Source organism: Leuciscus leuciscus (assembly GCF_965113295.1).
Source record: "Leuciscus leuciscus genome assembly, chromosome: 12".
NCBI lineage: Eukaryota > Metazoa > Chordata > Actinopteri > Cypriniformes > Leuciscidae > Leuciscus > Leuciscus leuciscus.
In genome coordinates, this window is record NC_138736.1 from 5,025,116 (window position 1) to 5,041,189 (window position 16,074).

A 16,074-nucleotide genomic window follows, 5' to 3' on the forward strand; every position below is an offset into this window, starting at 1 on the left:
AAGATAATTATTTAGACCAAATTAAATGAGAATGATTCTTAAAAGATAACACTGTGCTTACCCCAGCTGTTCCGGATTTCTTTGCATGGAACTCTTTCAAAACTGTGCACAACTTTTCTTTAAGAAATCTGGCGTCATCCATATTTTCGATCTGGATGTCACTCTGTAATTTGAAAAGAATATGTTCAAATAAAAACTCCAGTCTATCAAGTAAATAATTGTTTTCATGTTGGTCAAATATTCTGCACTCACAAGTATGTCCAGAACGTTTTCATGTTTTGGATCAAGATGGGATTCACTTCCAGGGTCCACAAATTGGTTATTGAATGACTGTATAGAGAGGAATACAAAAAACATAAACATGAGAACGCCAACGAGCACAAAGTACAATTACATACACAGTTATAGCGAGTTTTTTGCGTAGTCAAACTACAGTGCGACAAAATGTTTGGTTGAATATTTGAAATATTAAATACGTTTGCTTGTACAAAGAGAGTAGAAGGCAGCCAATTGTAGTCTGATTAATATGTATACAGTACATGCTGGACAAGCACAAGCTACAAATCACTATGTATTTCTGTCAAGGTGCAAAAAAGCAAAATTTCACTAACAAAAAAGATCCATTGGCTATCAATAGTGTAGTGGTGTTTGAAGTCCCTTTCAAACCGAGCATCTTTCTGTTGGTCAACTTGACAAATTTACGTGAACTCGTTGCGAAATTTGTGTGGGGAAATTTTCTTTTTCGCACTTAGGCGAAATTCCCATTCACATGGATTCCTATTGAAATGACTGAAATTCAACCGTGAAAATTCAATGAATAACAGTAAATATTACCACACCATTAGTCGGACTTCACAAAAACAGACCTTTGTATACATATTTTAACAAGACAAAGTTATTGCTTTAGTCCAACTGAAATCAAACTTAAACTGCATGTAAATGCACTTTGAAACTTTGCTTGAAGTATCACCAGAGGCTCTACACATGAACTCGAGCATTGAGAACGTTGTTCGTGTACACAGAGTTTATTAAAAAGAAAGATTTTGAACAACTCACTGTGTGTTTCCGTCCGTCGGCATTTTGTCATTCAAAAATAGTCGATCTCCGTAACGGGGAGGAGAGTAAAGATGGAAAGCTCCTAAAGCTTCCATATAAATTCACGGATAATTTGTTGTTTTGTCGTTAGTGAAAATCAATATTAACCTTGTATTTGAAAAAGGATCCTCATATAAGAAGCAATATTAAAATTCAGAGTCAGTTCATTCGCATTCAGAGACTGACTATTTTTGACTGTCAAAATGCCGGAGGACGGAAACACAGTGAGTTGTTCAAAATATTTATTTTTAGTAAACTCTGTGTACACAAACAATGTTCTCAATGCTCGAGTTCATGTGTAGAGCCCCTGGTGATACTTCCAGCACAGTTTCATGTTGTGTCGAGCCTTCTTAGTGTTTTAAAAATAGCGATTTTAAATGCTATCATAGAAGTGCCCCAAGCACTCCCATTCAAAAGGCAATTTGACCGAAAATGAAAATACGGTCAAACTTAAAAGTGGCGTTTCCATCCTAATTATGCTTGTAAATGAAAGTTTTCCTCGGGTAGATTAACTAAAAGACCCTACGTTGCATTTTGGCGAGAGTTACCCTTTAAAACAAGTTATCTTAAATTCTCAATACACTCGTTTTTGTGTGTAAACCCAAGAGTTTAGTGGCTTTGCAGTTTTACCGGAGGTGGATGTTTTGCTCTGAACTGTGCTCCTCTTGACTTCTCTTTTTGGATGTTTTTTTTGGAATGTCTAAAATAAGAATTGAAAAAAAACAAACAAAAAAACATACAATTAAAGACAACAGACTAATGCAAATGGCTGTATAAAAATACGAATAATTGCATCAAATTTTATAACATTGCAACAAAGTTTATGATTTTCTGAATGTGACTATGAAATGATCCAACAAGCTACCTCATATGTGCGAGTGCTATTTCCTCTGTGGTTGCATCAGAGAATCTGCTCTTCTTTTTCTTTTTAGCTGGAACAGCTTCCTGTGAATATGCTCTTGGATCTCTGGGCTCAAGCATGTGGGGGTAACCTTGCATCTCATTAGCTTTGTCCCAAGTCCCTCTGTGCAACTCTCTGACAGTCCCTCTTCTCTCCTCGTCATGAAAACCTTTTCCATGCATTGGCATGGGATTCGTGGCAAGTTTTTCCTCTTCATAAGTTGCGTATCGCCTATATTCCATTGGCTCAGCCTGATAATCAGATTCTCCAGGGCGCTGGATTCGGAGGTCTTTGTCATTAAATCGGTTTCTTGGCATGCCTTCATTATAAACTTTCTCTTGGACATCTATAGACACAAGTCTATCACCTCTTGAGAACTGTCCTTGGCCAAGAACTTCTTCATAGTCTTCTCGAAGTCTCCTTGCACCCTGGTCTGCATAGGGCCTAGTATGCATTTCTCTTTCAGCTCTTTCAGGATAATGATCCCCTCGTGAGCCTCTTCCTCGAATGTCGGCTTCTTCATATGGTTGTTGATGTCGGTTTCCTTCTGGATAGGATTGCTGGTGAACTGCATCATCTGGATTAGGTCTATCATAATGGTCATACTTTTCGCCAGTATAATATGGTCCTCCCTGTTCTTCTAAGTACGTCTGTTTATGAATATCTTCTGCCAAAGGTGACTCCCTACTAGAGTCTCGTCCATAGTAGGGTTGTTCATGAACACTGGACTGTAAATCTCTTCCTGTAAGGTACAACATTTTGTTTACAATTTTACACAAACTGGAATTCTGTATAAAAAATTAAAATAAGCAGCTGTGGTTTAAAAAGTCAAAATTTCACCTTGGTAATTTGGAAATACGTCTCTTCTGAGTGCCTGAAATGAAATTACAGCTGAATAGTAATTCATATTTCTAGATGTTTAATGTAAACTATTAAAAATAATTCATTTTATAAGCAACAAAGATGTTAATACCACTGGCGTTCCCCATCCCTCCTGCTTTTCGACTACTGCAGCTTTAGCTCTGGCAACGAGACCTGGTTGTTTCTGTGCGCTGTCATGCCATGTCACCAAATCTGGCCTTTTCAGTTCCTGACAAGACAGATCTAATGTAACCACTTTAATTTACTCTGAACAGAATAAAGGTAAAGTAAAATGAGGAAAAATGCCACCATACCAAGTATTTTTGCCGGTGCTTGCGTCCAACGACATGGGCCACCATACTAAAAAGGTCCATATCAACATTACACAATCGGCACTTGTATTTTAACACGCCTTTGCCATCATCAGCGATATGATCTGGAATCTGTCTCAGGGAGCCGAGACCTGAACAAAGAAAAAAGGAAGAGTAAGCAGTTTAATTAAATTGTAAAATACTGAATAGTTCACCTAATAATAAACATTTCTCTCACCTCATGCCATTTCATATGATTGGTTTTCTTCTGCGGAACATAAAAGAAGATATTTTGAAAAACGTCTCAGTATTTGTTTTTGGCCATATAATGAAAGTCAAAGGGGACCAAATTCCAGAGTTATTTTGGACCCCATTCACTTCCACTGTATGGACGAAAACAGTTCCAAAACATTTTCCAAAATATCTTCTTTCGTGTTTTACAAAAGAAAGAAAACCATACAGATTTGTAAAGACATGAGGTGAGTAAATGATGACTAAACTTTCATTATAGGGTGAACTATCCCTTTAAGACTGTTTCACTCATCATGATTTCAATGGTATCCTAACCATTAAAGTCATCTTACCAATAATGGGCTCATCAAGTTTCAGGTATTTCAAATATTCTATGATATCTTTCCATTCCGGCAGTGGAGGTTGTCTCGGAATCTTTCCTATAAGGACAGAATAAGCTCATAAAACATGTTCATTTCAAAAGGTTACAAATATAATCCTATGTTCAAAGTTCATATAATTCTTCTACTGTAGCAGAATCTTCTAAATAACACAAAATGTCTGAAATATGCCCACCCCGTTCAAAAAAAGGTGCATTTTCAAGCATTATGCTTTTTTATAAGCAGTTTGTACCAGAGGAACACAAATTTGAATGAAATTTGATGAAGATTGATGAAGATCCCTCCGAAATGTTGACGTTTGCTTCAAAATTGTTTCCATTTGACCTACTATCAAACTGTAAAAGATAAAGTTCATTTTCATGAACACTGTTTCTGGTTAAGTAGAAGCTGATTTAGACTCGAGGCCTCTTTTCAGGTAAAAAAATAAATAAAAATTCTTGTTATCCTTCTTACCAATATTTAAAGGACATTCCCATATATTTCTGCTGAACCGTCACATTTCATGAAAATCCAGGGGAGGCCGTCTAATGTTCAGCAATCATAAAAGACATCACTTGATGAAAGACAAACTGGTCTCAAATTGTGAAGTAATGCTGAAGCATTACTAAATTGTGCCATCCACTCAAGGATCCATATGGTATCTCAGATCTCTAGAATCTAAGAAGCTTTTGGGCAACATCAAAGTCCAGTAACTTCACAGAGAAGTCATGCTGAAAAGCATCTTTGCGCAGTGCAAGAAACAGGTTTTGCACAGGTGATGAGCTGGTACAACCGTTGTACTAGCTTTCTCACATCACTATGGCAAAACAGTATCCCAGGATTGAGATCAGTCTGAAAGATGCTGTAGAAATTCAAACTTATGCACCTGGGAATCTGTCCATACACATAATATGTATGACGTACTTGCTTCTCTAGTCCTCAATGCCTCCTTTGGTAATCACAGATATAAAAGGGGGCACTATGAAAGTGAAATAAAAAAAGTAAGAAAATCTGCTGAGCACACTGGAAGCATTGTGCTATTTACAGCATGTATACTGTATTTTGGGGTGTGGGGAAATGTACAAATTCCTCCCACATTGCACATTTAAATAAATATGGTGGAAAAAAATAAATTACTGGATGGCATGAACAATGAGGCAAACCGATGAGTTCATTGTTCAGATGTAGTTCTTATGTCACCATTGCAATGTTGCAGTGTTTATTGAAAATGGTTTATCTGTGCACATAATTGTTTTTTAAATGTGCATTTGTAATCTTTAAATAGAAAACCGGCCCCCTCACAGTGACATTGCACTGATGTGCTTGTCATCAGAGAAGAGAAGGCTGGCCAATAAGGCTGTCCAACAGACAGACGAGTCTCAATCCTTCCCCTCCAGCAACATGTCACTCGCATGAAATGACAACGGTCCAATCAATTCCTGATAGACAAACTCAAGTCTCGTCCCGCCCTACATTTTTTTCCTCATTCGAGAAGCCGTTTCACTAGGATATACATCACAAATTCCGTTTCATGCCTTACACCTAAAGTCGCCCGCGTCCCCCCTAAATTCCTGAAATAAGAGTCACATCTTATTCTATTCCTGTTTCTTGAAAATCCCATGATTTCACTACATCCATAAAAATCCACGTATGCGTTTCTCATCTCAGTTCTGTGTGATTCCAACAGGATTCTGTTTCTTCTTAATCTTCAAATCCACAGCTGACTGCCAACAAAACTATATCAGCTAGGTCTTCATATTACTTCAGAAAAAACAAAACAGTTCTTGTGATGATTCCTATCATCAGTGGTGAATCCTGTGAGTTTGACGCCCATATATTATGATGGCAGAAGGAGATCTTCCTCAATGGAAACCCTACCTGACCTATGGAATGATACCTGACAATTTGAATACTTACAAACTCCTTGAGATTTCTGTTGAATTTCCTGATAGGATACAGAATTGTGCTTCTAAGCACATTAAAATGTCAAAATAACTAATAATTAATTAAATTCTGCGACACTTTGGGTGTGTTCACACTTGTAGTTCAGTTTCTGGTGCCTCCAAAAAAGAAAATTATATATTTAGTCCTGGTTCGCTCAGCGTTCACACTGTCATTTTTAACACTGGACCTAAAGCTATAAAACAAAAGGCATAAGGATAAGGTCTGATTGGATTGGACAGTGGTTCCAATGCCTGTACTGAACAACATCGCGACTATGACGAGAAGAACCAGGTATGCTTGAGCATTCTGTCCTTTTTAGGGTCGCATCTTGTGAAATTACATCCAGTTTTTGGATCTTTTAGATGTGTTTGGTCCATGTTGTGTTCATAACTCAGTTGAACTGCACCTGAAAATGTAGTTCACGGTCCGCCTGTTTGGTGGCAGATTCAGGTTCACATTTATTTAAATGAACCGCACTAACAGAGTTAGTTGTAATCGAACCAAACCTGTCAAGTGTGAAAACACCCTTAGTATAATCTTATTACACTGATTCCAACTCTGTCTGAACAAAACGTGATCTTTTTTTACTGAACACAATAAGGAAACTATAAGAAAAAAAAGATTGTATCACAAAGTTGTGATTTTTACTACTTACCCTGTGAAGCATAGGACTCCTCTTTCTTTGAAGAGATAAACAGTGGAGGAAAAACAGGGACAGATGATTATACGTTTTACTTATGATCACTTCATAGGAGTTACTTGCAATACTGAAATAAAGTAAACAAAAGTTAATAATGACAAAGCAACAAAGAGTGTTGAGATAGTTGATGGTCCAAACCCCAAAAAGGGGGAGACCTTCTTTCATCATTGGGCTCTTGATTAAGGCACTTAACCCCAGGAGATCTATGGGACCAGTATTGTGCATCACTCTGAAGAAAAGGTAAAGGTTGATGAACCAAAAGTATGGACACCATAATGTGTGTGGAATAAGGAATCCAAATTTTCCAGAAGCAATCCACAAGGTTGGGTTTCACTTTTTCATGCGATGAAATAATGAGGAATTTCACAAAAGTTGAAGAGTAATGTGCCACAAAAGTGTAAAAGCATAAGAGTTCTGAACAGTCCAGTGAGAATGTACTTAATACAAGTCATTCAAAGACTAGAAAAAAACATGAAAATGTGTCCTTGGATTTATGCAGGATTCAGTGCGATATTTATTCAGGTAGAACCGGTGTTATTTTATAAAAAACAGTGATATTTCTAAATGAAAGAGAATTTTTTGGGATTACCTACAATCCAGTAGGTAAAATCCTTTCTGTTCAGAACCCAAAGAACCGACAGTGACAGCATGTGGAAGTTATTCAGGAAGAATTTATGGTCAGAATTTCCATTTGACCAAAAGTAGTAAGTACTAACTATCTCCCAGGCATAAATAAAATACATTTGTGCTCGAAGATTGCTTGTTTACTTGCTACAAATTGCCTCAAACAAAACCTTTGAGTAACTTTCAAAGATTAAAATTTGTCACGAATGTCACAAACTTTGGAAAAATAAAGCAACAAGTTCTTCCTTGTGAACATTCTTTGCTGCAACCTGTACTCTCGCATCGCGGCCAGTCAAACAGACTGGAACTCACAGATTTTCACAACTCTTGCCATTTTAGTATGCAACATGCATCCAATGGTCAATAAGCAGTCTTGCAAAGAAGCACATCATCTCCAACAAACCGCACTGGCTGTCGTCTGACAAAATACAGCACAATTTTGTGCCGATGACAACTATTTGAAGTAGTTTGAGGATGCCCTCAGACAACAAGAATAAACAAATGTTATAGTGCTCCTGAATCTTCTCAAACATACGGAAGTGTACGAGAATATATTGTTTCAAGCAGCACCATCCATTCAGGAGACTGAAGATGCACGTGATTGAAACCCTAGTTAAAGCAATGGTAGAGTGTATTTGGTCTTCAAAATGTTATGTAACTGGCATCTCAGTGTCTCAGGATGTTTTCACACTTGAATCCTTTTTAAAAGAACCAGAAGTGGACCAAGAAAAGTGTCCTTGAAAGAGGACGCTGGGGTCTCTGACGTCTTTGTGGTCATACTGTTGCTTATAGTAAAGATAAAGAAATGTCTTCGAACAGACTCCAAAATAGTCCAGTGTCCACACAACTCTATCGAATCTGCTTTAAAGAAGAATGAGTAGATTTTGGGACTGGTAAAGCAATGCAGAATAACCCATATACAAGGTCATAACCAGTAAACAGTTGGCCTAGAAATCTAGACGCACCCTAGCGGCAGCAAACTATTTTGCAGCCAGTGTCGTCTAGCAACTCTCCGTTGGCTTGCGAGCTGGAAAAACCAAACTCTAGTCAGGCCAATCACATCGTGTATAGAGTCGGTGGGCGGGCTTAACATAATGACGGCAGAGTTGTGATGGTTCCGCGTGAATTCCCTGCTACTTGAAAACAAAGAAGATGGCTGCCGCTGCTGGCGAACAGCGGTCTTTCCAATCGGCTTCGGCCGCGACTCCGGAAGACTTGGAGTTAAGCTTTTCTTTGTGAAAAGAAAGAACGGCACTGAAGTCATTCGGAGTTTTGCCGACCGGATACGGCAAAAGTTTAATCTATCAACTAGCTCCGCTGATGTGAAAACGCTCTGGTTGGTTGTTGCGCTATCCTATTGCATGCAGAGGGAATTTGAAAGACAACCGTTTATCCCGCCCCTCGAATTGAGCCCTGCCAATGGTGTGTTCCCAGACACTAGTTTGTAGATACTAGTTTGTCAGACTAGTAAACAGTGTCCGAGACAAAGGAAATGAACAGGCAAAATGTTGTTCGCTGGTTGATCTCTAATCCTTAGAAGTCCTAAAGTTGAATGAAGCAGAAAAGTGAATAAAAACAAAAAACAAAAAAAAACAATCAAGTATTATTGTCTAAAACTACTAAAAAACATTATTAATAATACTTACATAAAAACAGAAATATTAGTGCTATGTAGCCTAAACACAATTTTACATTCAAAAATACAGAGAAAAAACAGCAGCCATTACTGCAGTCTTCAGTGTCACGTGATCCTTCGGAAATCATTTTAAATGTTCTAAATTTGGTGGTCAATTATTGATATTCCTTCAGACACTATACTAGATTTTCTTTCCTTACCTTCAAATGTTGCAGTGTAGTCACGTGGATTTTGTAATGTGTTTCGCCCCTTATTCTTTTATCGCAGATCTGAGGAACGAAAGTTATCAATATTACTTAATTGTCTATAATCAAGTCACATCAATGCATTTAACGTTACATAGAGTTATAATAAAAAGGATGAACAGTACTATCTGTTTTTATGCACTACGGTCAAAATAAGACGGATTTACCATGCAATCGATGAAGGTGTTGGCCTGGTCATCGTCGTACACTGTCAGCAAATCAGACATCTCTGCAAACTAAAACAAGACACAATGTTGTTTTATAGGGAGCTATGCACATAATATGTTCTTAGACAGTCGTGCGAGATTAATACAGTGCAGAAAACATGAATCAATTTAGATGCATCACACGTTTCATACACGTTCACGAAATCAAAATTGCGACGCACCTACTGTAACGCCTCGCCCGCAAGAATTAGCGAATTAGCAATCTGCGCGTTTAATTCCCCCAAACAAAAAACTATTTACTTGAACACTGATATTAAAGAGATGTTACAAACAAAATTTAGTGAAATTCAATTTTTACGTTAGGCCACTTCTTTCATCCTTTGCTTCTTCTGTGGTGAAATTATATTGTCTGCGAAACCGTTTGTACCACCTAGTGGATGGGTGCGAATAGTTCGTAAAATAAATTAATAATAATAATAATAAAATAAACTAAGATAATTGTGTTGTTCCCAACCTGTATGACCCCTTTTCTTCTCCCGTATAACATAAAATTAGATGTTATGTCTAACTAACACTATACAGCCTCAGTCACCATTCACAATAAAAAGCAAACAATGAAAGTGAATGGTGACTGAGACTCGTCTGTCTTATATATTATTTTGTGTTCCACAGAACAAAAGTTATACAGGTTTGGGACAAAACCGAGCTTGGAACAGTACTGTTCAATGATGAAACCCAAAAAACAGGTTACCTGAAGAATGCTACCCAATGCACGTAGAGTTTTCCCCAGCAGAGGTCGGTGTGACTCAATAAGTGTGGGCTTTATGACATTCGCCAGAGGCTATAGTGAATATACAGTACAGTAAATCCACTGACAAACAGAAATATATCCCGCTCTCTGCCTCTCTTTTACAATTTAATGTAAAAGAAAGCCAAAAGATTGGGAGAATTGTGAAAAACAGAGGAATTTGAAAATTAGGCTACTTGTGTATCTGCACTAATGCACATCAGGAAACCTTGTAACCTTCCTATGATATAGGAAACTGTTCCCACCCACCTGTGATCTTTGAGTTAGATTTGACCTGCAATAAAAACACATAAAAAATGATTACAGGTCTAAAACCTCTAAGAGACCTCCTCTTGGACTAAATCCAGGTCCCAATGTGTATCATGATAAAAAAAAAAATGAATTGAATGTTGATGGGATAATTACAGTAAAAAATTGTTAACGGATTTCCATCACTTTTGGCATTTCACTGTCACATTTCATTACAAGTCATTGTTTCAGTTCACAAATAAAGAAATTGTGTATTTCAACATAAATTTACATTGTGACGTTTCACATCTGTTTCAATAATCCAATTTGGTGTTTATAGGTGTTTAGGAAAGTACTTTAGTGTTTTTTGTTGCCATGTGGTCTTATAGGAGAAAATTACATAGGCCTAAAAATGTGCCTTTATTGAAAATGAGCCAGAAATGATCTGAAGACAATATGAGGGAAAATCATCATCATCATCAAACTTTATTACCGACACAGGGTCCAAATGTAAAAACAGACAATAAATAAAATAAACAAAATACAACAGCGCATACACACACACACACACACACACACACACACACACACACACACACACACACACACACACACACACACACACACACACACACACACACAAATAAGATACAATATAGTGTAAAATATAATAGTGTAAATTTGGGTGTTTATTCATTTTAAAATGTGGGTGTTCATTCATTTTTGGGTGTTCATTCAATGTTACAGTAACAACTTTCATTTCAGGTTTGAGAGAATCAATTCGAAGAAGATTTTTTTGTGCACATCAAAACACATTTCTAATGAATATATGATCTATCATGAAGAGTCTTTGAAGTGGCAAGGAAAATTGGATGTTTCGAATTCCATCATATTCTACCAAAAAAAATCATTATGGGGCCCCTGAGGACCCAGTTAAGGTCACTGGAAAGGGAAAAGGCTGCTTTTTCTGAAGCAAACTCCCGCCCCCGGCAGTCATCCCTGACTCCAGTCTCAGCTACACTCGGGAGAGCCGCCGGCCGGCGCTATTAGTAATTTGTGTTATCCAAGATGGAGGAGGTTTTGTGATGTTCCCCAGCAGTCAGAAGTGATCCTTTCCCGTCCGTGTCAGATCATTCCTCAGACACAGGGGCGGACATATTTTCTAAATCCCTCTGCCTGTGGGGAAAATAAAGAGCAACTTTAGATTTGGATATTAGTTTTTTGTGTTTTTCGCCACAGCCATGAGCTCGGGGGAAGGGGCCGAGGAGGCGGCTAAGGACGCGGCCGATATAGCGACGTTCTTCAAATCTGGTAAGCCCGAAACTCGCGAGGCTGCGGGACATTGTTCGGATGGGGAGGGTGGGTCGCACTGGGCATTTACAGTCGTTTTTCTACCATATATAATGCATTAAGTGCAAACATCTCTATAATATTGCTTTTGACAACCAGCGTTAGGTTGGAAATGTGGTTTATGACAACCTAGCTGGAGAAATATCAGTTGGTTGTGTCGTTAGCTCGAGTCATTTGATAAAGATTTTAGCAGCATAATTACAGAAATCACTATCACATCCTATGGATTTTAACTGCTTTGTCAGTAAAAGATCATTATGTTCAATTTATGTGGGTCAGTCGTGCAACATATGGGCTTGTGGGTGGAAATATAAGGTTAGCTGGAGTGTTGTGCAGGCCACATGAATAAATAATTTCAGTTATACTCCCAAATACACAGATTTTACCCACAAAACCCCTTATGGTCTATTATCATCTCCATACTCTTTTATCTTGATTTGGAGGCAGCCATAGGAAATGAAGTAAATTCAAAGTGTCAGTCCCTTTATGCTACTTTTTAATGACCCATTTCTGAACGGATACATAAAATACCGTTATTTATAAACACAAGACTATCAGTTAGTCAGACAATCAGTAGTTTATGAGCGATCCGATGAATCTGAGAATCGAAGGTAGTCAGCAATGTAAACAATGACCTGGCGTGGCACTCCAACTCCCTGCTAACTCGCTAGCATGGTGTGATAGATTGAGGCGGTGAAAGAGGTTAAAAATAATTAATACCTCAGCACTTAGAGATATGATGTCGTTATTCACGTAAAAGATAATGACAGAAGCGATAGCGGTTATTTCGGCCAGATTTAGCGTGAAAACAGGATTAATCTGTAACCTGATTGTCTCGTGTAGCATTTGGTTGCTAAATTAGCAAAGCTATTCTGGAAAGATTGATGACACAATTACCTTCTGTCTTGGACCAGCTTATGAAATATCATATTTATTTTAATCAAATATTAGATTGCTTTTATGTTAATGATGATGTAATGTGTTTTATACAGTGATTTAATTGATAGCTATCTGATGATGATGTATACAGGCTTGTATATCAGATATATGACACATCTTGTTGTTCATTCTGATAGCAGGACTTTCATCTGCAAGCCCAGTTAATCATTCACAAGACTCATTTTAATGCCTCTGCATAATGCATTCAGGAAATATTCAGTCCAAGACTAGGTCACGAAGTCCTGTCCTACTGAAAACAACCATCTCAAACCAGCCTAAGCTGGTTTCAAGCTGTTTTTGGACACATTTTAGCTGGTCGTTCTGTTTGACCAGTTCATTTGCTGGTTAAACCAAATGAACACCAGCTTGGCCAGGCTGAGAAGACCAGCTTATACTGGTTATAACAGTTTTTCATGTTGGGTAACCTTAAGTCTTCAAGACACTTGACAAGGGTCTAAAATGATTTATAAAGTTGTTTTTAAAGTATTATGATAAGTTACACCAGTTTCAACACAAATGACATTACCCACTTGAGATACGAGCGTAGTGGTTTTGTTTTGGGTTTGGTAGTGAAACCACAATGGGAAGTACTGTATCTTGCAGATTTCACAACGGAAACCTTTGGTTGTTTCAGTAACCTCTCAAGAGGCTTTTGGTTTAAACATTTTGCTTGTTTTTAGCATGGCCACTAAGTTACTGTTAAATATTAATACCCACTTTTCAGCCTCTTGATATTTGTGTTGTGTTTGCCTATGTAAGTTAGTCCTGTATTATTCAGTTTTTGCACATATCTGTGTACCATCATGTTTGAACATGCATCAGCTCATAGACTGTCTCTAACTCCACCTCCTCACCCCTGTACTCACTAAACATCTTGACCCGGTGTTCATCATCCGTCTACATGCCATAGAAATGAATCTTCTTGTCTGCTGTCTGATACAGCAATAATGATGTTTTCATCATTGATAGTAATAAGAAATGTCATAAGCACAAAATCAGCATGTTAGAATGATTTCTGAAGGATCATGTGACACTGAAGATTGGGGTAATGGCTGCTGGAAATTATTTTCTTTCTGTGAGCCTGAGCAGATCTTCACAATTTTCACTCGTTCACATCTGAGGTTATTATATTTAACGATTCGGAAAGTTCTGCCACACTTTCTATTGACTTCATCAGTGGCTTTTTGTTTTTCTTAAGGTTTGTCGTCTAATATATATGCGAGTGTTGCTCATCAAGTACAAAAAGAACATTCTAGACTCATTTATTTGAAAGTCATGAAGAAATATACAGTAGACCAATGGACGTTTTTGACAGCTGCCTCTAAAGGTGAAGTGTGTAATTTTTGCGAGCAAGCAAAGCTAAGTGTACCATCTTCAAAACCAGTTATCAAACCTAATAAACACCTTTAATATCTGTACATATAAACCTCTGCTTCTTTAAGATGTAATAAATCTGTATAAAATTTCATCTTAACGAAGGCACACAGTTTTTTTGCGGATGTTTGGTTTTCACTTGTTTCTAAATCTTCTTAAATGTGGAATAAATATTAGTATGAAAATTATCGGATGAATCACAATTTGTTCGTGAAAATTTTCTTATGCAGATTTCTTAACCACTTAGTGTCTTATAGTGGCCACAGCATATTAATAGGAAATATATATTTATTATTTTTCACCCCCAATTCTTTTGATTTATTCATCCAAAATTTGCCGAATTCTGTGACATTCCACGTTATACTGTAAATGACATTTTTATAACTGTATTCTGTGATTACGTCTTTGTTTTCTGCATTGAGGAAATCATAGTTGCCCTATATTAAACTGGGTACTTTAAAGAAGACATTTTAATGTACAAAAAAATAACAAAGATGTCAGATGTCGCCTTTAATGCCTTTCACTCTTAAAAATAAAGGTTCGTTATAGGCATCTGGTTCCACGAAGAACCTTTAACATAATGGAATCTTTCCATTGCACAAAAGGTTCTTTATAGTGGAAGAAATGCTCTTTAGATTATTTTGAAATGTTCACTCTAAGAAAATAAAAGGGTCAGAACTGTTTACTTAAAAAGTTATTTGGCGAACCAATAATGGTTATACTACGGCATCACTGTGAAAACCCCTGTCTTTTGTTCATAGAATATTCCCTCTTATTGTTAAAGTCATAGTTTTATGTTCTTTCTCTTTCCTGATTAACTTTTTTTGAACTTTGCATTGTGTGCTAAATTGCTCTTCTGTTGATTTTGATGGTGCCTTTGTCCTTGGCTAATAGGCCCCCTGGTAGTTCTTGGAGGCCAGGCAGTGGCTCTTTTTTTCTCTCTCTCTAGCGTTAGATGAATTTTTCTGACACCCAGACGTCATGTGGTTTAGCATTGAGGAGTTACATTTTCTGTCGTTGACTGTTACCACCTCAGCTGGATCGTCCCTGCGTTCGGCCCGTTCACCCTAGGCTCGCTCTCTCTCTCTTTCTTTCTCTTTCTCCTTTTCTCCTTCTATGTCTCTGTTGTGTCACGGCCATCTATTCCCTCTCCCTGTCATGTTTTTTTCAGTTTCTTGTTCGGCTCTTCTCTCCGTCTCCATGTGTGGTAGGGAAAGGTCGTATTGACCTACATTCGCTGGGTTAGGAATGGCGCACTCGCTGCCCCCTCTGTCTCCTGGTACAGCGCAAGAAGATCCTACTTATTCAACTGTAGAGAGAGAGAGAGAGACGCCAAGACAGCTTCCGGCAGTAAATCACCCAGGCCGATGCTGGATCATCCTGACAGAAAATGAGGGACATAGTTAGTGGAAGAGAGGGCAGACGGGAAGCAAAAAAGACAGAATAAGGGCCAAAATGAGGGTGAGGGGTAAAATATGTCGGTGTGTCGACTATCTGTTGGTGACACTTTATATTAAGGTTCGATTAGTTACCATTGGTTAACGCAGTAGTTCTGGTTTGGCCATGGGACCCACATTTTCCCATGGTCATTAAGCTGTGACCCACATTTTTAGGAATTTGAAACAAGCAAATTTATTTCTCAAATGTTTAACTTACACAAGTATCGTCCCACTTAACTTAACATACACATACATTGTATATGAATTGTAACACGATGAATAAACGGTATTATAATGCAAGGCTTTTAAATAGCAGTCCCACTAGTAGTTGGTATGAGCCACCACAGTCATAAAAAATATAGAATTGGTGGTATTTTAGGCTAAGGTTACAGAAACTACAGTTACCATGGTATTTACACAATACTAACTTGAACTGTTAATAAAACATGGACACCGTTCTTTATGAATAGAATGATTTTTATGTTTAATGTTATAAAAGATTTGAATAGTTTCTATTCATCAGAGAGTCTCAAAAATATATCATTGGTTGGTTTCCACAAAAATATTCAGCACAACTGTTTTCAACATTGATAATAATAATTTCTTGAGCAGCAAATCAGCATATTAGAATGATTTCTGAAGGATCATGTGACACTGAAGACTGGAGTAATGGAGTAATCAGCCATTCTGATTGGTCAGTTACTGCATTCTGTCATCAGTTTTTCTAATGACTGCTAAACTGTATAATATTTATTTAGTTGTCCCAGGGAATTAATTTCCCACATAGTTTAATTTAAATCATGACGTCCATATTTAAATGTCTAGAGCGGTGTCAATACAA

At 37.6% G+C, this 16,074-nt stretch overlaps 2 protein-coding genes across 4 annotated transcripts in view; one reads left to right on the forward strand and one right to left on the reverse strand.

The window, feature by feature from the left end:
• Window positions 1–6: 6 nt before the first annotated feature.
• Window positions 7–9,503, reverse strand: LOC309510747 (uncharacterized protein). 2 transcript variants are annotated; one of them, XM_082185615.1, is made up of 12 exons: window positions 9,321–9,503; window positions 9,096–9,164; window positions 8,884–8,952; window positions 6,379–6,403; window positions 3,753–3,839; window positions 3,172–3,320; window positions 2,970–3,086; window positions 2,837–2,870; window positions 1,961–2,738; window positions 1,726–1,795; window positions 253–330; window positions 7–163 (listed from the first exon to the last, which is right to left on the reverse strand). In XM_082185615.1, the coding sequence occupies exons 2-12, from the start codon at window positions 9,153–9,155 to the stop codon at window positions 8–10; spliced, it is 1,623 nt and encodes a 540-aa protein (XP_082041741.1). In that variant the 5' UTR covers window positions 9,156–9,164; window positions 9,321–9,503; the 3' UTR covers window position 7. The 2 variants fall into 2 exon arrangements, with proteins under 2 accessions (XP_082041741.1, XP_082041742.1); XM_082185616.1 differs by having other exon boundaries at window positions 9,317–9,503.
• A 1,620-nt stretch (window positions 9,504–11,123) lies between these two features.
• Window positions 11,124–16,074, forward strand: part of LOC309510992 (triple functional domain protein-like) — a 62,235-nt gene continuing 57,284 nt past the window's right edge. Inside the window, exon 1 of one of the 2 annotated variants that reach the window (XM_082186030.1) lies at window positions 11,124–11,442. In XM_082186030.1, coding sequence (XP_082042156.1) covers window positions 11,373–11,442 — 70 coding nt within the window. In that variant the 5' untranslated portion in view covers window positions 11,124–11,372. The remainder of the gene's footprint in view (window positions 11,443–16,074) is intronic. The other variant, XM_082186029.1, reaches the window with a different exon arrangement.